At 35.3% G+C, this 27,995-nt stretch overlaps 1 protein-coding gene across 1 annotated transcript; it reads right to left on the bottom strand.

Moving 5' to 3' along the window:
* Positions 1-13,467: 13,467 nt before the first annotated feature.
* LOC126968744 (uncharacterized protein CG5902) lies at positions 13,468-27,150 on the bottom strand. The gene is made up of 4 exons (XM_050813856.1): positions 26,793-27,150; positions 24,553-24,638; positions 20,658-20,888; positions 13,468-17,852 (listed from the first exon to the last, which is right to left on the bottom strand). Exons 1-4 carry the CDS (start codon positions 26,984-26,986, stop codon positions 17,698-17,700), a joined length of 666 nt encoding a protein of 221 aa, XP_050669813.1. The 5' UTR covers positions 26,987-27,150; the 3' UTR covers positions 13,468-17,697.
* Positions 27,151-27,995: the final 845 nt, after the last annotated feature.

The raw sequence follows: 27,995 nt of genomic DNA, 5'->3' as shown, positions 1-27,995 counted from the left end.
CAAAATGATTTTCCCATTCCATCTTTAAATTTAAATTGTACTAGAAAATTCTTTTAACTATTTTTATCCTGCTTACACATTTTCCATCCCTTTTTTTCTGTTCGATTTGATCCTGAACTAACTAGAAATTTCCTTTAACTTCACAAAACCCAAAAAAATCCATACCTGGTAGGTGTATCGAACCCCGGTCTACAGCGTCTAAAGTAAACACTTTTCCACTGAGCTACGAGTAATGCTGACGGACCTGTTGAAATTAACAATGTCTTGAAGTTTGACAACTCTCGTCATATACTTCGAAGGGTTGCTACGCAACAGTATTATACTGTAATCCATATTTTTATTAAAATAAAAAACATGTGTGCAATTCACACGTGGTAGAAATGAAACCGTCAAAAATTTCAAGATAATGAGATGAATATAAACGTTCGGGAAAAGGATAATTGTAGGTTTTGGTAATGAACGAAAGAAATATATTTATTTGTAACAAACATAATATTATAATAGAAAAAAAATATATAAAAAAACAATGGTTTTTGGAGTGTTTGTCACAAATTGGTCACACTTCAGCATAATGCTGATTACTGTCGCAACCAGCGCTGATTTTCCAGTGGGACCACTAAATGACGCCACACACAAATGCCATAAGTAGCGCACGCCTTTCTAATTACACTTTTTACACGTTTTATCTTAGGACGCAGGTTCTTCGTTAACCTTAACTCATGTAACTATAGTTCAAGATAATATTATACATACAAACATTTTAACAAGCAAACTAGATTGCACTGGTGTCTATAGTAAACAGTTCCTCTATTTTTGGTGCTCAAAAATAAATTTCTTTAATTTAGCTTTAAAACTAGGTAAACTACGCTGGCTCCGGATTGGTGGTGGAATATTATTCCAACATTTCGTCGCTGCATATCGAAAACTGCCTTTAAATGTAGCAGAGAAATGACGCTCTGTTTCCAGTTGCAACGAGCATTGCCAGGAACATTGAGGCCTGGTTGCTGCCAACCACTTCAACTTTGTACTTAGATAAGACGGTGTTTGAAGGTTTGTGACCTCGAACAAAAGACACGCAAATGCAGCTTACGACAAACCCGAATTCGTTCTCTGCACCCCCGAGAACCTCGGTTACAATATTCATACACAAATAAAATTTGAAAACTAAATTTTATGGACGATGCGGGACTTGAACCTACGACCTCTCGCGTTCCGTGCGAATGCTCTTCCAACTGAGCTAACCGTTCGAGTGACGTATCGTCATAAAATCTTGTATGCTTTGTTCAACTCTCAGGAAGTCGCTTCATCTACAGGATCTACTTTCCAGTTGATAATCTGCTCAACCCTAATGTTTGCATATTAGGAAATTGACTTGAGATGTCGATCTTGCAAATCTTAACAATTTCTTATGTTTTTTAAAGTTATTTACCTTTACCCTCACTTCTGGAATAATACACAAATTAATTCTATACTACTGTGATGTCGCAAACAGAGTTACTTCAATAATATAAGAATTATGTTATTTTAAGATATTTAAAGTTTTTATGACTGTTAATGTTGTCAATAATTTTCAGAATATTATAGTCTCTCATAAAAAATTGTGGCAAAGGAGAGTTATAATTTTTATTATTGAATAAAAAACATTTTTCTGTGTCGTGCGAAAGTGGAATTCGGCGGCAGGAATCAGGTGAAACAGCTCTTTGGAACACTCCCCGTGAAAAATGCGGTAGAAGACATACTATGTAGCGACGTCTCTACGCAACGCCAAGTGATCCAGCCGTTCACACTCACTCTGCATTGCCTGCGGTCAAATGGATCGAGCTGATACTGGGGTGCGCCAGACCAGAGATGACAGCAATACTCCATATCTAGCCGTACCTGCTCTCTTTAGAGCGCTAGAATGTGAGCCGGCTTGAAATATTGCCGTGCCCTATTTATGACGACCAGCTTCTTCGAAGTCAAAAGACAATCGCTCGAGATTTCGAGACCCAGTATACCGATACTAGGCGAGGCTTAAAGGGAAGTGTTCTCGTAGAGCGGTGATACGACAAATGCGGCTTTCTGGGGGTTAAATTGGATAAGCTTCAATTTACCGCATTCCCGATCTTCTCAAGAGAGGACTCGATAGAAGACTCAAGTTTCTCCCGGCACTGGTCGACGATTAGTATTGTAAATAATATTCTTAAGGCATGACGACCGAATGCGCCGTAAGACTGTTGCGCGAGTTCATATTTTGACAGGTCGGTATGAGCCGCGGCCGGACCTACACTCAAAATATTTGATCTTAGAATATTATTCTAAGCAAATTATGTATTGATCTATGGCGGGTTAAAAGCGGCCGAATTTGAAGCATGATGTCTGTGTCAGTATTCTTTTGTGTGTTCAGTATTCTTTTTACAAAGTTTTATTACCCACCCCGCATTTTAGTTTCAATTATTAGCAAAGTTTAACAAAACATGTGGCATGTTAACGTCACACATTGTTTGAGACTGGTTCGAGTACGCCCACTTGGGTACGCCTGCGGTATCTAGTTGGAGCGCAGCGGAGACCAATCCTTAATCTAAGATAGATAGATTAAAATAGGTAACGGGAATAAAAGTGGTACGACTCTCTAAAGTCCAAAATAATCTGGATCTTCCTGGAAGTAAAGCGCCGTCACATTTGGTTGAACTGCCACGTGAAAGGGTTCAAATCAAACCAATCTATACAGTGTGTTAAAACCCTGTACTATAATTGGTAGGGATATGAAGTAGAATACGCAGATACCACTAAGAATAAATTACAAAACACCTTAGATTAAATTCTACAGTAAAAATAATATTTCATATCAATATTCAATCATTTAGATTTCAAAAATCTTTAGAACTACTGACTTTATTCTACCAGTAAACTAAGGTCATCCTCTCAGTCATAAACCCTGAACTCGGTCCAATGGTGTATAGGTAGCGTCAGCTGAGCGGCGGCTCAAACGAATAAGGCGGGGATTCTCACGCCGCCGCTGTCCTTTGACCGATGCCACCATCGCGGAAATTAGACTCAGTTATTTCTAGTATATACAAAGGTACTCTGTGCTCGAGAGTACCTTTGTATATACTAGAGTACTTTGTAGATAGTGTATATTGTAACGGAACGTAACTACAGCATAAGGTAGTGGTGTTTTAATTAATAATAGGTGAGAGCGAGACGGTTCATGAGTGAGCAGGCACGCATATGACGCGGGGTAAGGGTCTGGGCTGCGCAAGCGGCACACAGAGAGGCTAACAGCTGTTTCCGCGGCCGGTCGACATAAATTGATTTAAGAAGATTTCAACGCGTGCTCAATATACATAATTACTAAAATTAACAGTTACGTAATAAATATATAGTGTGTATTGGATGAATCCCGCTCTAGGGTGAGTATTGAATAGCACATACAGTCCCGCAAACTTATCTGGCCCGCTGGCAGCGTCGCTGTTAGTGTTGCTAGTAAATATTTTTTGCAATAAAGTGGGTAAAAATAATATGCACATATTAGAGGTGTTCAGGGTGTCACGGTTTTCACTACTTTCGCTTTCTTTCGCTATTTTTTGTTCACGCATCTGACAGAAAATAGCAAAAGTAGCGTTAATAGTGACTCCCTGAACACGCCTTATGTAACATAAATGTTACTTCACTAAAAAGTAAACAAATAGTGCCATTAAAAATCTTTATATTTTTATACAATAATTATGATCATTTACATAAAATGTATGCCAAGTGTTCTCTAACGGAGATATTCCAGGTATTCTTATATCACCGGAATTGTTTAATTCATATGTCATTTCATCATCATCAGAGTCACTACTTTCACTTTCACTATCACTACCTAAATTAATGATGAAAGCCTCGTCTAAGTATCCATCCCTTTTTCGATACTCGTTTTCAATTTTTTTTACATGATTGCAATGCTTTTGCCATTCCGTAACTGTTATTTTATCAAAAGCTTCTGCAATCAATGTAGGCATTTCAGAATTTGATCTACAAATATTCTGATCTGCTACATTTCTTTTCATAGAGCTCCAAATCATTTCGATTGCATTTAAATCGCAATGGTATGGTGGTAACCTTAACACGCTGTGTCCGTTACTTTTCAATAATTCATCTATTTCGTAAATAGGTTTTGGTTTGTGCCTTTTGATTAATTCGTAGACTTGCGGTTTTGTGAAATGTTCACTAAATTCAACATTGTTTTCTGACAGCCATTTTTGCATATCAGCCTTTTTATTATTTGAATTCGGGCATTTGTTTATAGAAATACTATGATATGGGGCATTATCCATTATGATTAATGTTGGCCGATGTAGATTTTGTAGAAGTCTATCAGTCACCCATTTTTTGAAATTTGTACTATTCATTTCATCTTGATAATCACCGCTTTTTGTATTTGATTGAAAAACTAATAATGCATTCTTCACAAAGCCAGCTTGTCCTCCCGCATGAACAATTATTGATCTGTTTCCTTTCGAGACTGGATTAAGCACACCATCAACTTCATCACTTTGCCAACAGCGTCCACCTGTATGAGACGAATGAATATAAGTCTAGTCCAAAAATATGACTGGTTTTTTTTCACCGCATTCATTTTCATAAATTTTTTGTAGCTCTCCATGCTGATATGTCATTACGTTCAATTAGTACTTTTCGATTAGATTTTGATTTCTTGTAACGAAATCCAATTTTAGTGAGTAAAATCAATGTCTTCTTGGAGCACATTTAATACCTTTGCTAATGTGGGAATTTCTTTGCGCATGCTGTAGAATTCATGAATTTTTCTTCTTATGACACCGAGATCAAAATTGTCCGCTTCAATTTTGCATTTAGTCCTTTTCCTTTTTTTTCCTGGAGTGAAAATCTTTGTTCCAGTTTCATCTGCTTGCTCTTTTTCTTTTACAAGTTTTCTTACAAATCGCTCCCCGACACCTACAATAGGAATAACAAATTAAAGTAATTAAATAATATTTAAAAGTATGTATTTTAATTTAAAGTGCGTGGTGGTATTTTTTAGAAGCTGACAACACTAACCTGTGGCAGCAGCAACGCGTTCATACAACTTATCGAAGGATATAATTGGTGCCTGAAGGCGTTTTTCTTCCTTCATATAATTCACAACTTGTAATATAACGTTCCTCGCATCACTTTTTAAAGCTTTCGGCATTTTCACTTATTAAAACCACAAAAAGAAAAATAAACACACGGAACAGACAATCAATGGTGGGAATGTCATGGAATAACAGTCTGATTGACATTTCAAAATGGCGACGTTAGTTCTACTTTTGGCCACCGGGCCAGATAAGTTTGTGGCACTATGTCTTATTTTATTGTAACCTAGCTACAGCTTGGCGAATGTTCTACAGAACATTCGCCATTGTTAATTGTTTGAGAAATAAAATAGAAATCGCTTAAATTACAGTTATCTATGCAAACTTTTTATTGACCACAACGTTTTTGTTAAGTAATTAGATTAGTAATGTTTTAATTTATTATCATAATAAAGTGCTTGCTTTCGTTATATATCATTAATAATAATATGCAAACTTCATTCTGCTTTGCCATGTCGACAATCTCGCCACTATGCACCAAGTAGGTACCTACGCAATCCTCGAGATGTAGATTTGTGCGATTGCTATGTTATGCTTGCGGGTTCCGTGTTCTGGAAAAAAGGAACGAAATGAAAAAAAGGGAATGGACTGCCAATCGCTGTTTAGAGACTGAGCGTTTGGCGTTTAAATAAAACAACTGCTTGACTGTGAGGAATATGTGGAAGATTTGATTTATTTGAAAGTTACACAATAAATACAAAATCCTTAAAACTAGTTACCCAATTACAGTTGTTACTTAAAAAATATTTACAAGTTCAGAAAATACACACCAATACTAAAGCTTACATTTTAACCAATAGTAAAACGTTTCATTCAATAAGAATTGAGAATAATATTATGTGTTCTATCTCGCTCTAAAACTAATGCTATCGCAGTTTGTGTAAACTCGCGTCGAACCTCGATCATACGATGTCAATGAGCATTCAGCACCTACGCTGTCGCTCATTGATTAAAATTGCATGACTAGCGATCGACCTCTGAGTCCCGACGCTTCACTCGTCAGTCGAGTCCGCTCGGCCTTGCTGTGCGGTTGTGTAACGCGGAGCATATGACTGATCACGTGAGTATATCTGCGATCGTCGAGAGAACGTGACGATGCTCGTACATTGATGAGATTATTACTGGTGATCTGTATGATTCTATGAGTTGATGTACAGCATTATGAAATGGTTCTTATCAGAGCTAATATTACGTTATATAAAATAAAATGTTCTTTTCAGAACGAATCTTTCGGCATACGCTTATTACAGTTATTATGCACGATTACTATTTCGATTTATTTACGATCGATAACGCTACGTTACAAGTTAGATATTAGACATTTGTATTAATTGATATTATTGGTTGTAGGTGCAGCTACAGCTGGTTTATAATTCCAGGTCCTAAGTTACCGCTGACGTTGAACCTGCCTTGGTGCTTGTGGTTCTGAGGACGTCGCTCCACATCGAACGATTCCTATCTTCCTGGCGCTGGAAGATCACCGCATCCAGATCGCCGTGCGTGACTGAACGGGATCTCGCAGGAGAGTACCAACTATAGCAGAATCCGATAGAACCTACCACAACTTTCTTTTTTTAATCGTGTTACCCTACCATATTATAAATATTATATTATAAATTCTTATTAAAACTAATTAAAATTAAAAATTTAACTGAGGCACTATCGTTTTGTTTTTTTGTATTAAATTTTAAAATATCAAACGGTAGGTGTGGCACTGGCGCTCAACGTGGTTTCTATCTGATTTTGCTTTGGGTATAGTGGTTGTGGATTGTTTGTATTTATGTGGACGTCCTTTTCTTTGTTTTTTTAAATTGTGTAAAAATAAATGATACGTAAATTGCATCGCTTTGATTATATTTTACTTGTGCAACTTATTTAATTTTTGTTTTATTTGTGATTTTTTATATCAAGGTCAAATACTACATACATTATATATTATACTTACATTTAAGTTATATTATTTTTATTAGAGGACGATTTTAGAACAGTGTTTTGTACCAGAACGAAGTATTGTCTCGATTTGTGTGCTATTTAAAATTCATCCAGTGTGCAATTAGTATTAGTATGTCTTTTCCAATAAAATTTTTTTCACTTCAAAGAACAGAGTTAGAATACGAAGTTGCGGTAAGAGGTGAAAGCCCATGTACTACTGTGGCTGAACTTAGAAAACAAATCAATAATTTAAGTCAGTTGTTTCCTTCTCACGACATATTATGCTCTCACCTTGAACCGTCTGATGATATAGCGGCTGTTGTAAAGTTATTAAACAAAATCAAATCGAGTCTGGACTCTGGTCTTACAGACAAAAATTGGTTATTACGCCTAGAAAATTTATTAAATCACATTTACCATAGGATCAACAGAATTGAACCTGATGACATAAAAGAGGAACATCTTACAAGTACTAAACTCTTCAGGATATGTTACGAACAATATTTAAAACTTTGTCAAATAGTCGATCCTCTTTTAGTTGATTTAGCCACCTCAACGACTGCGACTTCGTCTAAGTCAACAACCTATAAATATTGCTGTCACTTGTGACAAAAGTGTAACTTCCGAACTAGGCAGGTTGAAGTTCGATGGCAAGTCTTGTGTTAGATCTTTTATTGAACGTGATAATGAATTTAGCGAAGCACGTAACATCCCCGACTCAAAATTCTTATCACTTGCAACAGAAATATTTACGGGTGACGCATTACATTGGTTTAGAAGTATTAAAGACCAAGTTTCGTCTTGGGATGATCTAGTTGTTTTGTTGAAACAAGATTTTGATAAAAGTGATTATGATTATCATTACGTTTCTGAGATTCGCTCTAGGACCCAAGGGGAAACAGAAAATATCACAATTTTTTTGTCTATCTTATCAGGTATGTTTGCACGGCTTTCTAACCCAATGCCGGAAGAGGACAAGCTTGAAATTGTGTTGCATAATATTCGTCCATGTTATGCTAGCACTCTAGCTTCCTCGCCCGAGTTACGGAATATAGATCAGATTAAAACTATCTGTAAAAATTACGAAAATATTCAATCGCGATTTGCGCACTTCAGAGAACCACTTGCAGCAACTTCTGGTACTCTTGCACCAGAATTTGCTTATAAAGGCACTGAAATATCTGATAAACTTAAGTTAAGCAGTAATGACGTTAAAAGTAATATAAAACAATCGAATACTAGCTTGAGAAACAAGTCTAATGTCAATATAAATGAAAAATACGTACACAGCATCCAAAAAAACGATTCTGGTACAAGTGACAAATTACCTTATTGCCCAAGATGCCGTAATAATACACATACCTTGAAGGATTGCACTAATGCGGAAATTATGTGTTTTAAATGCGGTCACAAAGGAGTCAGGAAACCTGACTGCCCCACCTGTAATACCAGTTCTCAGGTTCCAAAAAACTAAAATCGCAGAATTGTGGCAAACCTAAACGAATAAATAACAACCGTACAAGCAAAGAGGAATGGAATAACTGGTTAGAAATGGTTCGTTTATTTTTTCTTGGGAACAAGGTTGCTTCAATTCTGCACGTTAAACCTAAAAATGATACTAGACCCTACGTTAATATAAAAGTCAATGATGTTACAGCTTCACGCCTTCTAGATTCAGGTTCAGCAGTAACCATACTAGGTAATTATGCTCACACCGCATTGGTCGATCGTGGTTTGAAGTTATATACAGCACATAAGTTATCAATTGTGACGGCTGGTGGACAGAATTACAAAACTGTTGGCTATCTAGATTTACCAGTGCAGTTTGAAGACCAATTTCACATTATTAAGGCTAATATAGTTCCCGAAGTTCAATCACCACTTATTTTAGGAGTTGATTTCTGGCGCGCTTTTAAACTATGTTCTAAATATTTGGGATCGCTTGGTTTATCAAGCGTTCCTCTAGCAAACATAAATACTAATACTTCTACTGTATTCATACATTCATACGAGAATTTAAATGAGTCTCAGAAGGCTCGTGCCAGTAATATTATTGATCAGTTTAAGGAAATTTCTTTTGAATATAAAGGCTTAGGACGCACGAATTTAATTACTTATCGCATAGATACAGGAAGTTCTCCTCTAGTTAGACACCGTTAGTATAGACTTTCTCCAGAAAAACAAAAAAATTTAGTCGAGCAGGTGGATGAAATGTTAAAACTTGATGTAGTTGAGCCTTGCGAAAGTGAGTGGCAATCTCCAGTATTACTAGTAAAAAAGGAAAACGGTCAGCCTAGATTTTGCCTAGACAGCAGAAAACTCAACTCCATCACAAAACGTGATGCATATAACTTGCCATATATAAGCGAAATATTGGATAACTTACGTGATGCGCGTTACCTTAGTAGTATTGATTTATCTAAGGCCTTTTGGCAATTGCCGATTGCACCCCAGGATAAAACATAAAACACAGATAAAACAGCATTCTACGTCCCAGGTCGCGGAACGTTCAGGTTCAAAACTACTCCATTTGGGTTGACTAACGCACCATCCACGCAACAGCGTTTGGTTGATTTATTGTTTGGGAATATGGAAAACAAGGTATTCGCATATTTGGACGATATAGTTTTAGTTACTAGCTCGTTTGATGATCACGTGACACTTCTCTTGCAAGTACTTGATAAGTTACGAATGGCAAACTTAACTGTGAATCTAGAAAAATGTGAATTTTTTCGTAGTCAGCTTAAATATTTAGGCTACGTGGTTGATGCGAAAGGTCTACGAACTGATCCAGATAAAATCTCATCAATTTTAAACTATCCAACTCCTACGTGTCGTAAGGACCTTAAACGTTTCCTCGGCACGGCAACTTGGTATAGAAGATTTGTTCCAAAGTTAAGCACAATCGCTGGGCCGCTCAATAAGCTAACTTCTGGTAAAAAATCAGCTCCCCCCTTTAAATGGACTGATGAGGTTGACGCCGCGTATAGGATGCTAAAAGAATGTTTAGTATCTGCACCAGTTCTATCTTGCCCTAAGTATGACCTTCCTTTTGAAATCCACACTGACGCTAGCAACTATGGCGTAGGTGCTATGTTGACTCAAACTATTGAAGGTAAAGAACACCCAGCTCTTGGTATACCTAGAGGGTCACCAGTTGATCAACGACCGACAATACGGGTTTCGCCATGGTCGGTCGGCAGGTGATCTTCTGGTATACCTGACACATAGATGGGCTGCGGCTATTGAAATCAAGGGGGAAGGCCTGGCAGTTAGCCTGGATATAGCGAAGACCTTTGATCGTGTATGGCACAAGGCGCTCCTCTCCAAACTTCCATCATTTGGGCTTCCCGAGAGCTTGTGCAAGTGGACCTCCAGCTTCCTCACTGGGCGTAGCATACAGGTCGTAGTCGACGGATATTGCTCGAACCCGAAGCCCGTGAATTCTGGAGTGCCCCAAGGCTGTGTGCTGTCTCCCACGCTGTTTCTTCTGCATATCAATGATATGTTGGACACCTCCAACGTTCATTGCTATGCAGACGACAGCACTGGTGATGCCATATACACGGGCCATGCAGGTCTCTCTCGGGAAATCGTCGACTAGTGCCGGGAGAAACTTGTGTCTTCTATCGAGTCCTCTCTTGAGAAGGTCGCGGAATGGGGAAAATTGAACCTTGTCCAATTTAACCCCCAGAAGACTCAAGTCTGCGCGTTTACCACTAATAAAACCCCATTTGTCGTATCACCGCTCTTCGACAACACTTCCCTCAAAGCCTCGCCTAGTATCGGAATACTGGGTCTCGAAATCTCGAGCTGTTTAACCTGATTCCTGCAGCCGAATTCCACCTTCGCACGACACGCCACAAGTTAGGATATCATCCTCACCATCTGGATGTGTGGCGGTCCTCCACAGTGCGGTTTTCAAGGAGCTTTCTTCCACGTACTACAAAGCTGTGGAATGAGCTTCCTTGCGCGGTGTTGCAGGGACGATACGACATGGGTACCTTCAAAAAAAACGCGCACACCTTCCTTAAAGGCCGGCAACGCTCCTGTGATTCCTCTGGTGTTGCAAGAGATTGTGGGCGGCGGTGATCACTTAACAACAGGTGACCCGTACGCTCGTTTGTCCTCCTATTCCATAAAAAAAAAACCCAATAGCTTACATGAGCAGATCTCTATCCGGGGCAGAAAAGAATTATAGTATCACAGAGCGTGAGACATAGTCTCGCACTAGAGCACTGGAGATGCTACATAGAATACGGAAAAACGTTTACGGTGTACACTGATCATTCAGCATTAAAGTGGTTCCTAAATTTAAATAATCCATCAGGCCGCTTAGCTCGGTGGGGTGTACGGCTATAATCATTTAATTTTGTCGTAAAACACCGCCGGGGAGTTGATAATATAATACCAGATGCTTTATCGCGTGCTGTACCGGTGTCTACCATAGACTTCGTTAGCAAACACGAACACTAGTGACGATTGATATTTAAATATTTACGACGGTTGTAAAAAGGCGCCCAGTTCATATCCTAATTATATAATAAAGAATGATAAACTATACCGAATTATGCGTAAATCTTATACGCTTACTAGAGAATTTGATTGGAAAGAAGTAGTTCCGAAAGAAACTCGAATGTTAGTTATGAAAGAGAATCATTCTGAACCAACAGCAGGTCACATGGGCATTTTTAAGACCTATAAGCGTATTGCACTCTGGTAGCATAGCGATGTAACGAAGTTTCTTAGTTCTTGCTCTACGTGTCTCTCATACAAGCCACAAAATAATGCTACGCTAGGTGAAATGGGAAGGCCTAAACAATGCTCTGGGCCCTTTCAAATTATTTCCATTGATCTCATGGGACCACTTCCTGTGACTCGAAAACAAAATTGCTACATTCTATATCCAGTGGGAGGCTACTTTGCACAGGATGCCGGCTAGATTATGGGTACCGCAACGGCGCCTATTTCTGCCGTGAAGCAGTAATGTGTAAGCATTACTGTGTTTCGGTGTGAAGGGCGCCGTAGCTAGTGAAATTACTGGGCAAATGAGGCTTAATATCTTGTCTCAAGGTGACAGGCGCAGTTGTAGTGCCGCTCAGAATTTTTGGGGGTTTCAAGAATCCTAAGCGGCACTGCATTGTAATGGGCAGGGCGTATCAATTACCATCAGCTGAACGTCCTGCTCGTCTTGTCCCTTATTTTCATAAAAAAAAAATCTGGTGGTTACTCGCTGCTTTTCAAAATTTTTCCCATTAAGAAAGCTACTTCAAGTATTATTACGAAAATCCTCGAAGAACAAGTCTTTTTAATACATGGCGTACCTCAGACCATTTTTTTAGATAATGGTAGTCAATTTATAAGTGGTCCGACTAAATCCTTCTTTGATAGGTACAAAGTTCCAAACGTTTTCTTTACGCCCAAGTAAGTATACACCCCAAATAGACACGGTTGAGCGCTATAATAAAACTATAATAACATATAAAGATATGTTATGTTGAAATGTGGAAAGCCACATTCGTCGAGAACGATCACAGAACTTGGAATACCTTCATTCCAAAAGTGCAATTTGCGGTCAACAACTCTGTGAATGAGGCTACTGAATATACTCCTTCATTTCTAGTGTACGGTAGGGAATTAGTCCTTTGCGGGTCCCACTCCACGGATACGGATTAAGGTGACGAAATTTTATTTCTTCCGCGCGAAGCCTATGCAGAAAACCTTAGGGCTCTAAGGTTAATATTTGATGATGTTCAAAAATCTTTATATCAAGCTCATGTTAAAAATACTAACCATTACAATTTACGGCGAAAAGCATTCGAGTTTAATGTTGGAGACATCGTATTTAAGCGTGCTTACGTATTGAGTGATAAAGACAAGTACTTCAGCAAAAAATTGGCTCCAAACTTTATCTATGTGCCGTGTAACGCAAAAGCTTTCACCTCTCGTATATGTTTTAGAAAATATGTTGGGAAAGGATCTAGGCACTTGGCACATTAAAGACTTAAAAATTGTAGGTCATAATAAATTGTAATTAGTAATTTATTTATAGTATTTTCTAGTATTTTATTTTTATTTTACTCTGTTTTTTTTTTCTTTTCTTTTTTTTAATAGCTTAGCCTTAATGTGTAAGTGTGTAGGGCGGGTAGGTAAAAATTGGTTAAAGTACCTGATCAATGGTTAGTGCATAATGAACACTATATTATATAAACTAATAGTATATAAATAAACAGCCATTTAAACCTTAAAGTCTTGGTGAACTCGGCTCTTAAGGAATCAATTCTGAAAAAAATAAATGACACCCTACCAAGTGGAAAAAAATATAGAAAAACTTATAATCTCCTCCTCCTTTATAATAAAAATTTTTGAAGTCAGTTAGAAATTATATTTTTTAAATATTAAAATGGAAACATATTGGTTGGCGGCAAATGTTTATTATAATTAAAAGATTCAAGGACGCTCCAAGAAATAAACGTCCATTCAAATAACAATTCGTATTAAAAATATCGAAGTATGACGCCTACTTAACCTACAACAAATTAAGCTTAATATATAAATTTTTTGTATTTTTATAACTTTATATACTTTTTTCATAATTTTCACTTTCTTATCCAATGTTAAAATGCTAAAGTTCAATCAAATATCTCACAACACTCAAGAGTAACCAGTTGCCAGGAACACAAGCGTGTAGTGGGTAAGGGTAAATATATTATTATGTTAACAGGATGGCGTCATAAAAACAGCCAGTTTAGGTTATGTTATATACTTTCTGTCCAGATTGCTTCCCAAGAATCAGTTTTAAATCACACGTCACGTGGGTATATTATTGCGTGGGACCAAAGTTGTACACCACATCTAGTTGCACCTGGCAACTACTCGCAATAATTACTAAATATGCGCAGAAAACAAAACAAACCACGAGTGTTTAATAACGTGTATACAGCACTATATAACTCCCCGCACGCGCCATAACCAATTACTCCTTGTTAGCTAGCAACTACTGGCTCACATGATTGGAGCGGGTTCACGGTTTCTGGTCTGTTCTGTATTCTGAGCTTATATGTTAGTTTCTGTATATAAACAAAATATTATGGACATTAAATTAAGATTCATAAGTTTATAAGGTTAACTAGTGTGTAATATAAACTATATTACATATGCTTATTTATGTAAAATGAAACAATAGAACTGAGACAACTGAAAAAAAAAAATCATACAAAAAATATACGAAAGACTATTTTGATTACGACAAATAATTAAACTTATATGTGATTTTTTGTAATGGAAATATTTTAAAACACATTTTTTTAATTTTAAAAGTTAATTTGATAAATAAGTAATAATAATTAGTAAGGTTTTAACTCAGATCATAATATTTTAATTGTTAAATTTAACATCAGGTTATCAGATTATAATATAGCACCCATAGCAGTAATATACTCCGCGTGGTATTCTCATCCCACGATACGGTATATTATGTCATACTGACAGCCCGCCATTACATCGCCATTGTCGTGTCGCTCACATCTACAGCAAATCTATAGCTTTGTTTCACTCGAAAATAGTTTAAGAACAGTCATCACAACTGTGACGGAACCAGAATACCAGGCGGAGTATATTATTATACCATGATAGCACCCCGAAAATAGTGTCTAAATGACAGTTGCTCAATATAAAAAGTAGGTACAGTGCTCCCAAATTAATAATGCGCATACAGATCTTCGCCACTTTTCGGCAACGGTCGTATTTCCCGACCGTCGGGAGACGATATCTATATAGAGTGGTAAAATGCATTACTTCTGCATAATTTAGTAGAATTATATTACAATAATAATAACAAGAGGGGTGTGTAATAGGAGCTCTATATAATTCCACATAGACTGAACACGTGCAGTCGGCACCAATACTTAAACACGACTGACTGACCGGCTACCACAGCCGACGGCCCAATTTGTTTTCGTATTGTGAACACATGATTTGACTCCTATTTCTTTCGCACAAGGTGTAAAATGCAAGTGCATTGTTTAGGGCTCTTACGATTGAATGATTCGGGTGTTTCCGGGAATAAGTCCATTAGCGAAGATCTGTATGCGCATTATTAATTTGGAAGCACTGTAACTAGTATTTATCAGACATCTTGATTAGACATTGCTCTCAGTTCATATTATTTCAATAATTAACAGCTAAGTTAACCTTAAAATATTTCAAATAAACACAAGCAAAGCCTTATAAACCACCCAATTTTTAAACTACTCTAGAATTAACACACGCCTTTATAGCTATGAAACTCACACAACAATGTGTAGTAACGAATTTTGTTGATTGCTTTTTATACATGATAATAATGTAAATTCTCACTCTCTGATACAATAGTCAATGTTCAATCTAGGGTCACACAGATATATCGAGATTTAATCATCCTATTCTACATTGGCAGTACGTACCTTCAGCGCGTATCACTTTTGGAACACTCAAGTGATACAACAGCATTCACAACATTTAAAATGAATTCTCCTTGTCATGTAGTTCTGTAGTGAGATAAGATAAAGACAAAAAGTTTTAAACTTGGACTAACTTTGCTACGCGTTTTGTTAATATTAATAACACAGCTTAGGTTTTGTAAATTAAGGTTACATGATATTCATTGCGTCCTTTATTTATGCTCATTTATATTGAATTGTATAGAAAACGTATTGAATTGATTTCTTGGTGAAAAATTTTAACGTTAAATTTTTATATCTTAATTGATTTCAGTTTCTATTGTAATTAAAGTATACCTTATGATTTTACAAGATCTTATCTATATTACCTCCATCTTATCTATATTTTATCGTCACATTTTTTCACAGATTGCATGCAATAGTGGCACTTTAACTATGGTTTTAATATTTTTTTTTTCGTAACGTTCTCGTTCGAGAGGTTCGATTTAATCAGTGACAGCTTGACTATATGTATTTATGTATGTTTGAGTAAGTATATTGTATTAAATATATCGTTGTCTTGTAACCATAGTACAGGCTATGCCTAGTTTGGGGCAAGATAATTTGTGTAAAAGTGTGTCAATATTATTATTACATATATATGAAAGGTGCGCTATGTCCACTTTGTATCTCTGTCATGTAGGAGAACCAACCAACCTCGGAGCCACCCTAGAGAACACAACGCGACATGTTGCGACAGTGTACCCACCGCCATACCTAAATATAATATGACGGATACCGTGCGGCAGGGAACCTTATTATCTCACTCAAACAATATATAAATTGTGTCCAAAACATAAGGGTTTGACAATGTATTTTCTTAAATTTTAGAATGAGCAAACACTTATATAGATCTTTTTTTCTTCCAGTTTACTGTTTCGTAGCCGTAGTGACGATATTAATTGTCAAATACTATCTAAATAATATTTTTAAATGAGCATTCTTAACTTGAACATATTATGTAAGATTTAGTCTTGCACAAGCTTCGACAGCCTGTTTAGATAAACGAACATTAATCGGAATAGAAATTAACAGACAATTAATATTATATGTATTCTAAATGTACAGTCATTCCAAAACAGATTTGCAATTTGTTTATGCGAGAATACCAAATAATAAAGCAAAATATTATAACATGTTAACTACCTACCGAAAGATTGCATCAAAATCTTACGAATAATTGTGTACTAATAGCATTTACCCACAGATTAAAGTTTGTATTAAAATGTAGATTAAAGATTGCAGTGTATGTTCAAAGAATTGGCTTCAAAAATAATGAAATAAATGTTATATAAGTATGTGACACTACAAATAAACTGCTATTATCTAGACATGGTATTGTTAATCTTACGTATTTTTGCGCTTTTTATTTTCAGGTACCCATGTCGTATCGTTATTATTATCATATTTCATTACATATGATAGTTCATACATAGAATGAGTGGCGCGGAGTATCGCCGGGTCAACACTTGTCTTGTATAAACAAATGTGTAATAATCTTCGGTCAGCGTAAAAGTCGGTGTCAGCCAAGGTAGGATTGTAACTACATACATAGTTATAGGTGAGCTCAAGCCCAATAATTATATTTGAAGTTTGAACCAAACATGCTATTGAGACATCTTACAGAAAGTACAAATATTTTTTTTCTTTTCTAACAAAGCCCGTTCTCTGAACATAAAACACATACAAAACTAGGCTAAACGATATTTCATACTATTATTATCATCTCACTATTTCATAAGTTATTTCTTGTAATATTTTTATAAGGCTTGAAATATTATAAGTTTAGTACTAAGTACCTATGAACCATTCTATATGTACCTACTTATTAAGCTATGAAAACTATTATAATCTATATAAACACTTGTAATGGGAGACGAAATACCGGGATACATTGATGACACCATGATGCCCTTGAGGAATGTCATTGGCAGTGATATATTTTACGTAACACCATTGTGTCTCATATACATTCCGGATCCACTTTGAGTATAATTATGACTTCTTGTAACTATTAAACTCCAACTGTTGTTTCTCACACAAAACCTGCATGTTTCACTATAATACATATCCTTAGAGGCTACATTAACACAACGGTCACTTGTGTTCATCCAATAAACTACTGATGTAGAGTTTGGGAACCCCGGCAAGGGTTGACTTGTTGTTTGCTAGCAACGCTGGCTTATGTATTCGTTGTAGGAGGCCGAGATCTCCTCAGACTGGTATCTGGTTAATTTGATACTCTGTCTCATATCTGCAGTGATTGCAGCTTTGTATCCACCTTTCCGAAGAAGGGAATCAATGGTTTGTACTTGGTCCCAACCTGTAACATTCAAATATTTTTTGTAGTTATTTTAAAAGTATGCCTCAGACCTAAGAAGAAAGGGCGCAAGTATCTCAGCGGGCTATTTTTTTTTGTAATTCAATTTAATCAGGGTTTTCGTTCAATTGTGTTCAGTGAAAACTGTCCAGATAACGGCATATCCAAACTGAAAAAGAAGTGTGTCGTTATTCATGCATAATCTATAATAGTTATTTATGCAACTGTTGTGTAATAAGGGGTATTTAAACACGAATGTGGATTTATCATTTATCACGAGTGTGGATAATAATACCACATGAGTGTTTTAATACCTAATTGTCAACAGTTGCATACAAGACTTTATCTACACCCAGAATATGAATCCTCTTAAAGATTCTGGAACAGTTAGCTTACTGCTAACATTAAAACAACAGTCCTAGTAGTAACCTAATATCATTAATTACTGATTATATACAAATAAACTAAGTATTAATGAAACAATTATTTATTTTAGTAGTAATTTATATTTTGTATAGTGCAATAATTAAAATTCACTCGAATATTCAGCGTTTAAAATGAATCGCTCATTTTATGTAAACAAAACACTAAAATATCGAAGAAAAATGGCAGGGATTCGAATAATCTACTTTTCTATAACGGCGCGCGGCGTTCTGGTAGTGTGGAACGCGCGTAAACGAAAATGTTCTTTTTTTTAAATTCATACAGATACCACGCATCGAGCAAAAGGAATGTGGCTGTCTTTTGAAACTCTTTGTGCAAGAAGGGATCGAAAAAAAACATAGGGGTGATGTTATGAAATTCAGTACAACATTACAACACTCGTTTGGATGATGTAATGGTTATTAGAACATTGGGTGTTTTAATGTTGGCAATAAGCTAACTATTTCAGAATATTTAAAAGAGGTTTTAAAGCATGGGTGTAGATAAATAGATTTACATGTTTTATTAAAATTGGCTCTGTCGTTAATCCTACTACTCCACACCTGAATATCTAAGTGATCGGGCAGCCTGGCACTAGATTATGATTATTTTATAGCAATAGCAATGACTGTACAATATTGTATATAATGCTGAGAGTCTCTTGCGCCGCGTCTTCTCTCTCAGAGCGTCATTTGTTTCCGAAGCGGTAGTATATTAGAAATAACATCAAAAAGAATTCTAAAGGAATCAATTTTGAGAAAATAAATGCCTTTTATGACGTTTATGTACTTAAGTGTCCCATTCAATTAAAAAAGTAGTGTAACTAACTTGACTTAATCTTTAACTTTTATTCATTTTTCTAAACAATTACATTTCAATTGCTGAAACAAAATGATTCTTGCCTCGTGTTCGCGTCACTCTCTTTCACACATTTTCTACCATAATCAATGAGCGTATATAATAGACTTAGAACATTACTGCCACGAAATAAGATATTTATTGGAATGAACTTTTTAATATTATCTGATAATGTATACTTATATACAATGACGCTTGGACAATTTTTGACGACATTTTAACACGCGATCGGGAGTCAAGTTGTTTTTACCTAGGTAACACTGAAAATGTTTAGAAAATGAAAAACGGCTTAATGCAGAAAGTTGCCAATACTCTTATTGTTTTTCGACGTAATCTCCGTTTTTCTCTACACATCGTCGCATTCGATGGAACCACTGAGAAAAGCAGTGGGCCCATTCTTCCTTAAGGGTCTATTCTATGGCATTTTCGTACGCTTTCACCGCATCTTCAGAGCTCGTAAAGCGAATACCTCGAATTTTATCTTTAGTTCTTGGGAATAAATAAAAATCGCAGGGCGCCAGGTCAGGACTGTATGGCGGATGACTCATTATCTCGACACCTGCCACAGTCAAATATTCAACAGTCCGTTTTGGGGAGTGCGCTGAAGCATAGTCGTGGTGAAGGAGGGTCCTGCTTCGAGGGCGCTGCTGTCGAATTTTTTACAAGACAACAGGCAAACAGCGATTGACATAGCAGTCTGCAGTAACTGTCTTTCCATCTTCTAGCACAAATGTCGCGAAATGACCTTTCCGACCCAAGAATGAGGCAATCATCTTTTTTCGTTGACTTCTTCCTTTCTATACCTTAGTTGGCCGATCCTCGAAAGGAAACACCCACTGAGCTTATTGTCTAACATTTGGCGACACCAGTCCATGTGAAGGTGTTTCTGGTCGTCGGTTAATGTATGGGAATCCATCTGGTACAAAGCTTCCTGACGCCTAAATGTTCGCGTAATATTTTTTGAACTTGACTCATACCAATGCCTAGGCTTGCCCGTATCTGCTGATCACTCTCTTATGTACCTCTATCATGCGTCGCACAGCACTGATGTTATCTTCAGTAGTCGCTGTTAAAAGACGTCCCTCACGCGGATCATCATTGAGATTACTACGTCCACGCTTAAACTCGTTAAACCAATTGTAAATTAAGAAATGCTTATCGCAGCCTGTCATAGCTTTGTTGTTGAGTAAGCCCACGAGTCATAATAAATCATTGACCGAAAATTTTCTCGCGTTAGGTTCATTTTCACGTGTAACAAGAGCTTTAGATTTGCCGCCAATTCACAAAAACAAGTGACAAATGAATGCAATATACTACATTAGATAACCAAATAGTTCTAAAATTTAAATTCAAAAAAAGTTTTCATTAGCAATGTTTCTAACTGGCCAGTTCTAAAAACTTTCGGTGTCACCCACGTCATCATTTGTTATCTAGACGGCTTTGGAGGACAATGTATATTTATCAAAATGTATATGTATAACATTCTTAGTTAATAAATAAATAAATATATCATATTGTATTTATTACCTTGTTCAGTAGCGACTTGAGGTAAGTAGGTTGCAGTACGTTTCGATCCTCGTTCACTAATGAATTCAATACGAATTCCATGTTTACCGAGCTTCCAGTCTAGATAATGTTCTGCCTCTTCAAAATTCTGCAGAATAGATACAGAAACTGTCAGCCGCGGAACTTCCTCGCGAGTAATTGGAGAGAAGCGCGAGTCTTTTAAGGCACTTGTGATTGCATACTCTCGGAGACCTGAAAGTAAATTTTAAGATTTAAATTAATTATTACTACTTTTTTTAAATAACAAACAATATACTCAAATCATCCACATACAGAATCTTAAACTATTATAGAAATAAATAGTATGAACGAGTTTTGCGCCACGAATTTTCCTACTTATAAAATAGGATATGAGTGGCTAACCAGTTTTTGCCTGTGCTTCTCACATTAGCTGTCTGTCCATCGACACTCTCATCATATGGCAATGTGGCATATTATTAAAGAGCAGTTGTATGATACTTATAAAATTACGATTTCTATTTTTATTCTGGGTCTAAGTGCCAGGAAGAATTACAGAAGTTTTTATGGAAGATTCAAATTCTTCCACTGCTGGTTATCTTGAAGCAGTCTCGACGTTAAAGTCGACGTAAGTCACCCATATCTGTATCTGCTGTACCCACTAGTTCAAGGACAATTTAGCAAAGACAAGGTTCTGTTTCTTCGCTATAATTGTCATGATGTCTTTTACTTTTACAAAGTACGAGGACAAACGACCGTACAGGCCGCCCACTCTCATGCAATACCAGGAATACAGGAACCTTGCCAGCCTTTTAGATGAGTGTAAGCACTTTTTGATGCTACGCATTTCTTGAAAACCGGACTGTGGAGGAATAACACCACTAGTTGGTGAATAATATATTTTAGTGTGGGGAGAGTAGTGCGATGGTGAGCATTGAGGGCAGAGATAAGGTCAAACAGCTCTTCGGAACACCCCCAGTGATAAATGTGATTGAAGACACACAATGACGTTTCATGTTGTGCCTTCAATCACGACAACACGCGATCGAGTCTTGCAGACTACTAAACTGACAATATGTTTAGCTCTGCTCTGTACATGGATAAAACAGAAATGAGGTCTACGCTAAGTCGTAGACCTACGTAAAGCGATTGAAATATGGACCGACTTCATAGATTGACTTGCTCTATGGATAACTCGTTTCTTGAAATCACGTTCCAGGTAGCACCTCAAAATTGGCAATCGCTCGAGTAATATTAGGCGAGGAATTAAGGAGAGTGTTGCCGAAGAGAGATGATACAACAAATAAAGTGGTTAATATTCAAACTTGAGTCTTCTTTAAATTAAATTCCTGATGATGTCATTTAGTCATCGAATTTTCAGTCACACAGGGTTATTGGATCATTGCTTTCTCCATGATACTCAGCACAGCTCGGAACTCTTCTGCAGTCTTCTAACGTGTATATTATATAACCTAACCTTGACATTGTGTACTTTTGTTTTGGAATAGTCTTATGACTGATCCACATCAAAATGACTAAATATTAATTTAGCATTGACCAAGAAAAGGTATTTTATTTTAATATTTGGTATAGGTACATTACATAATAGGTTGGTACTGTAAAATAATGTGGAGGTATTTTCATATATTTAATTAATATCTGTACATACAATATCTGTCTTCTTAAAACAATAAATATTTAAGAAGACACACCATTTCCATTTAAAAAAAAATATTGCAGTTTTTGTTGCGATGCTGTAATCTCGAGTAGGTTTGGGAATTGCAATGTGTTTTCCATGTAATATTTATTGTGTTATATTTTCAATAGCCCGTTAAAATTCATAAGGTCAACTTGTCATGCTCTTCCTCTTTATCAGTATCTTCATATCTGGTATTTTGTCCAACATTGTCTTTTTTTCTCAATGAAAAGGTCCACAGACTTACCATTCTATTTTATTTCCTTACTGTTGTAGGGAAGTACTCTATAGATTTTCATTATACAGTTTATCTTATTTTAAAAAGTTAGTAATTCTGCATTCAAAGATTTTCTAAAAATTTGATACTTGCCCCGTCTGGGACTCGAACCGACTTAAATGTAAAAAAAAAACACCCCTACTTTTACGATGCCAATCGAAAGAATAGCCAAAAACTAATAACTCTTCTTAAGTTACATAGTATTTTAAAAGAAAGGAGCAACGTAAAATGTTTGAGTCAAATTTCAAGAAAGTTATTTATTGCCGACGACGACGTCCGAAAAGTAGAGATATTATCATTCCATAGATAGCATTGATTATTCGTAAATAAGTACCCACTTCATAATTAAAATACTTTATAGCATAGTTTTTTTTACTTTAAAAGCGACACGAGAACGTGGGCGAGTTACAAATAGAATTGTGTCATATCATATCGAGTATTCACCATAAAATTATAAGAAAATCAAAAGTCAGCGGACTCATTAAAAGATTGGCGATTTGCGTAAGACAGGAGGGATCACATTTTGAGCATTTAATTAATTAATTTACAAATAATACCCACTTAATTGACTACTTTCTCATATTTACATATCATCAAAGTAGGGGTGTTTCTTTTTTACATTTAAGTCGGTTGGATTCCCAGACGAGGCAAGTAATTTTTAGAAAATGTTTGAATGCAGAATTACTATCTTTTAAAAATAAGATAATGTCTTCTTCCAGTAAAATACCTACGATATTTAAGGTACTTTCCCTTCATGTCCCATAACTTTGGGACATCCTGTATATCATAGTTAGGCAGTAATATGTGAACAGTAGAAATAATATTACTTCTCATTGGAATGTCTGCTGTGTCATAAAATATAAATAAGACCAATTGCAAAGCCTTGGCTTTAGCTATTATTTCATTCATGGCTAGCCATAATTGACTTTTATTCTAAAACTATCTGCCTTCTAAGTATGATTTTAAGAGGACAACAAGTTATATAACGTATATATTATCTCTTTATTTTATAAATGGCTGTGACACATCAAGAAATATTGCAGAGTAGCACTGTTTCATATATCTAGTACTTTCCAATTTTATTTGAACCCGACAAACTTGTTCAATGGTTGAATAGCCACTTCTAAATCCAAGCATAATGTCCACATGATAGTATCCAATCCTAATAATAGTAATTATGCTCTTCCAACTAAGGCTTTCGTGGGGCTAAATTGATAAATTAATGAAATTAAATTAAGTAAAACAGAATTCAAGGGCTTGTTTTGACTTCAAAAGATTTATTTATTTTTTTACTTCATGAGGTGACAATGATCATTGAATTGGAAGCCATAGTGGTAAATCCTTAGAAAAAACAAATATCATATCGGCCTCGCAGTTACCTGATCCAAGAACTTAACGAAAACATTTGCTTGTTCTTTTTTACTTTTCTCCCACACCATTTTGTTTTACTTGATAGTGTTACGCAAAGTGCTGCTTACTATTCATTTACTCCTCTTCACAGTTTTCCATTATTTTCTTGTCTTGTAAGTTAATGTTTATTTAATACCAGTGTCATATTCTTCTGTATTTCTTCAATGTTTTGTCATATTTTCCAAGCAGCTCTTCAACATGTGCAGAATAATATGTACAATTATTATATTTTTTATTCAGGTAAATATCTTGTCACATGTTCAACACACAAAATCACAGGATAACTTGCTTATATATCATCAAAATAAGTCCAGGCTTGAAGTCCACAGGGAACATAGACACATACATTTTATATATTATGATGTAATGATTGTAACTTCTAGCTATTTTGAATTTTGAATGTTATTCTCTAATATGTATTAATATTTTTGAAACAATATTAATGTTTCATCAATGGGTGTTTAAAGTAAAATTAAATGAAAGTATTTTTTTTAATTATTATGATATTTTTATACCTGAATGCAAATGCATAGCATTGAATGTGCCTATGCATCCTCTAAGACGATGCTCTTTGCCAATCTTCCAAGTGACAAAAAGGGGACTGAAAATAACAAAGATTTTTAGGACTGCACCATGTACAGTAGAAATTTGACATCGAGTTCACAAAATTAAATATTATACTTTTATATCAAAAGAGTGAAACACAATTTCTATATGGCTTCCTTTATTTACAAAAAATATATAAAAAAACTAACTCAGTAGTACTTATGTAAGTTTTATCATTAAAATAAAATTTAAATATTAATAAATATGCAGAATACAGCATTTCTGAAGCTTTGTTAGTGTGGGGTAGTTACTGACCAGGTTTATAACTTTCCAATAAAATGTAATCCTTAAAAAATGTGTAAGTATGTGTGTATATTTTAAATAATTTGTATACACCTACATATTTGATAAATTATATAATATACTAGCTGACCCAGCAAATGTTGTATTTCCGATATTAAAATCGCGATACAAAAGTAACTGTTCATCGTAGATGGGTGAAAATTTGAAGTTGAAGTTGTGTGTATTTTTTAATGCTGACTCATAATCAAATAAATTTAAAAGCAATGTCAAAAAAAATAAAAAAAAAATTCGTGTGGACCACCCTTAACATTTAGGGGTATGAAAAATAGATGTTGGCCGATTCTCAGACCTACTCAATATGCTCACAAAATTTTATGAGAATCGGTCAAGCCGTTTCGGAGGAGTACGGGAACGAACATTGTGACATGAGAATTTTATATATAAGATATATATTTTAATTGTTAAAAGATAATTGTTTTTATACATTACAAAGACAAACATAGTCTAAGGTCTAAAATATTTACTCATATCTCATAGATATACCGTGATCAAATGTTTTGTCACCGACTTAATAACACTACAGAGACAAAATAGAATATATTTATCACACAACACATTGAGACACCTTCTTGAGCTTATGTTGACTGTTTAGAAGTTGTTAAATGAATAAGAGGACTGTAACTCCCACTCAATAAGAATGAAACCTTGTCATATTTGGTTTTCAGCTAGAAGAAAATAAAACTTGATTCAATCTTAAGCACAGATCACTACCATTAAAATTAGTAAAAGAATACTCTATGCTTGGTGGTCTACCTTAACATGACACTGGCTAACTTGTGGTATACCTTCCACAGGAGCCATAGTAGGAAGAATAGAATAGAATAGAATTTTTAAGGTACACAATATGTTGTATTGTCCTGGAAACAATGTGGGTGATGGAGATAACTTAACATCAGGTAACATGTATACACTCACTTATTCTCCTCTTACATAACAAAATACTCTGCATGACAGCTCTTTCCATAGTTTAGTTGTATCTGGAAGAAAGTTCCTTAAAAAACCAACAGAGGAACACCACACATCTAGATCCTAGTTTGTGGAGTTATGATAAAGTAGAATTTGTTGTGTGATGAAACTGTACACAATAATAATGGGCATTATGATAGGTTATGGGTCACCTGATTGTAAGTGATCACCAAATGAATTTCAGGAATGTTGTAGATTGTAGATCCCTGAAAAGGTTGTACACACATTTTTTAAAGGTACTCATGTTGTATTGAGCTGGCAAGATTGAATGAAAAATGTAATAGTTGTGTATTGGTTATAATAATAAACATTTAAGATTTGTAAACAAAGAAAGCACCCTAGATACCGTTACTTTTTTTTTTAATTTAGGTACTGCATGCCCTAGCTAATTTACTATCGGTGTGTTGTATTTAAGCAAAATTTGTCTTTACATTTGAAAATTGATAGTGATTTGTTGAAATTTTATATTTATGTTATTGATAAAATAATATTTCATAATTTCAGAGTACATGATAAAATTTGTTACTATTCTTTGCAACTAAGACATAATATATAATAAATATTAAAAAAAAATTCATATAAAAATAATCTGTGCATATAGTAAAAATTTGAAATATTTATTAGGATAATGCTTGTTTATAAATATAAATTGCAAACTTTATTAATAACTGTTTAAAATAGTATATTATTTATTTAAAATTATGTATATAATTATTCTTTATAAAAGTATTCTATAATTTAATACACGATCACAGCTGGCACAGAGCACTGATGTTCCGAAAATACTAACAAAGAAATAGAGACTAGGTCAAACACCTCTATACACGAACGCGTGAAATCAAACTTGAACATTGGTTTATTGGTTGAAACTTGTACTTACAATGCTTCATTCGTAAAATTTGGCGTCTGTGGTGGATCCATACTGTGTAACTGACTATACAAAACATCGAAACAAAAGTAGCACATATCTGGAATAGCAACTGCTTCTTTGTGACCATTCATTGGTCTTTCAACATGATTGCTGTATAAATTGTTTAGTTTTTGTTTCTTAGTTCCACAACATACTGAAGACATGTTGGTTGGTACCAATTATTATTAGACCTAATAAGCTTTCACTAAAAACCAATCAATTTCTATTAGCAAACTAATAGAAAACGAAGACGACAATCGCTTCGACTTGAAGAGGTTTCAGAAGCTGCAAATATATCCGAAATCCGAAGTATCTAAATCAAAAAATAATTGAAGCAAGAGTCAAGCACACAGTCTGACATATGTCATTTGCAATTTTTTTTTTGGATTTTATGGCCTGGTAATGAGACCTTTAAGCCATGTCATTTTTCGGTCACTTTCGCTTTGAGGTCATTTGCAATAAATACCTATCACAGAGTAATAAAAATGTTCAGTCCTACCTATTCATTGCTCATTTGACAAATCTGTCTGTTATGTGTCAAAAGTGAACAAATTTCGCACACTTGCGGGGAGAAATTAAACAAAAATTGAATAAGATTATATTTTAGCGCATTCAATTATAGTTATTTATGCAACTGTTGTGTAAAAAGTGGTATTAAAACACGAATGTGGATTTATTTCACGAGGCGAAGCCGAGTGTGATAATTGTATCACATGAGTGTTTTAATTCCTATTTATCATCAGTTGCATACAAGACTTTTTCTACACCCAGAATATGATTCATATTTTGGGTGTAGAAAAGATTCTGAAACTGTTAGCTTACTGCTAACATTAGAAAATTTTTTAACAAAAATACGCAATTATTTTTATACTTTTTAGTGCAAATTGTATCTATTGTTTGGAATAGTGGTTTTGAAGCCGCCTTTTTTTTGTCTGTTAAAACTCTCTGAGCATGAAGGGATTGAAAAAAAAATAGGAGTGTTGTTATGAAAATCAGTACAACATTACAACACTCGTTTGGATGATGTAATGGTTATTAGAACATTGGGTGTTTTAATGTTAGCAATAAGCTAACTGTTTCAGAAACTTTAATAGAGAATTTAAGGCATGGGTGTAGATAAATTTCATTTATCTACATTATTGCCAACATTAAAACACCCAATGTTCTAATAAC

This window comes from Leptidea sinapis, chromosome 16 (assembly GCF_905404315.1).
Source record: "Leptidea sinapis chromosome 16, ilLepSina1.1, whole genome shotgun sequence".
NCBI lineage: Eukaryota > Metazoa > Arthropoda > Insecta > Lepidoptera > Pieridae > Leptidea > Leptidea sinapis.
Note: the sequence above shows the minus strand (reverse complement) of the source record. Positions and strands in the feature narration are given on the sequence as shown.

What these genes read in the sequence shown, in the direction of transcription:
- LOC126968744 (XM_050813856.1), bottom strand. Translation starts at nt 26,986, where the DNA reads ATGTCTTCAGTATGTTGTGGAACTAAGAAACAAAAACTAAACAATTTA. An exon ending in AATTTTACGAATGAAGCATT is followed by an intron (nt 24,639 to 26,792) that starts GTAAGTACAAGT and finishes TGTTATTTTCAG; the next exon opens with TCCCCTTTTTGTCACTTGGA. An exon ending in TGCTATGCATTTGCATTCAG is followed by an intron (nt 20,889 to 24,552) that starts GTATAAAAATAT and finishes ATTTACTTTCAG; the next exon opens with GTCTCCGAGAGTATGCAATC.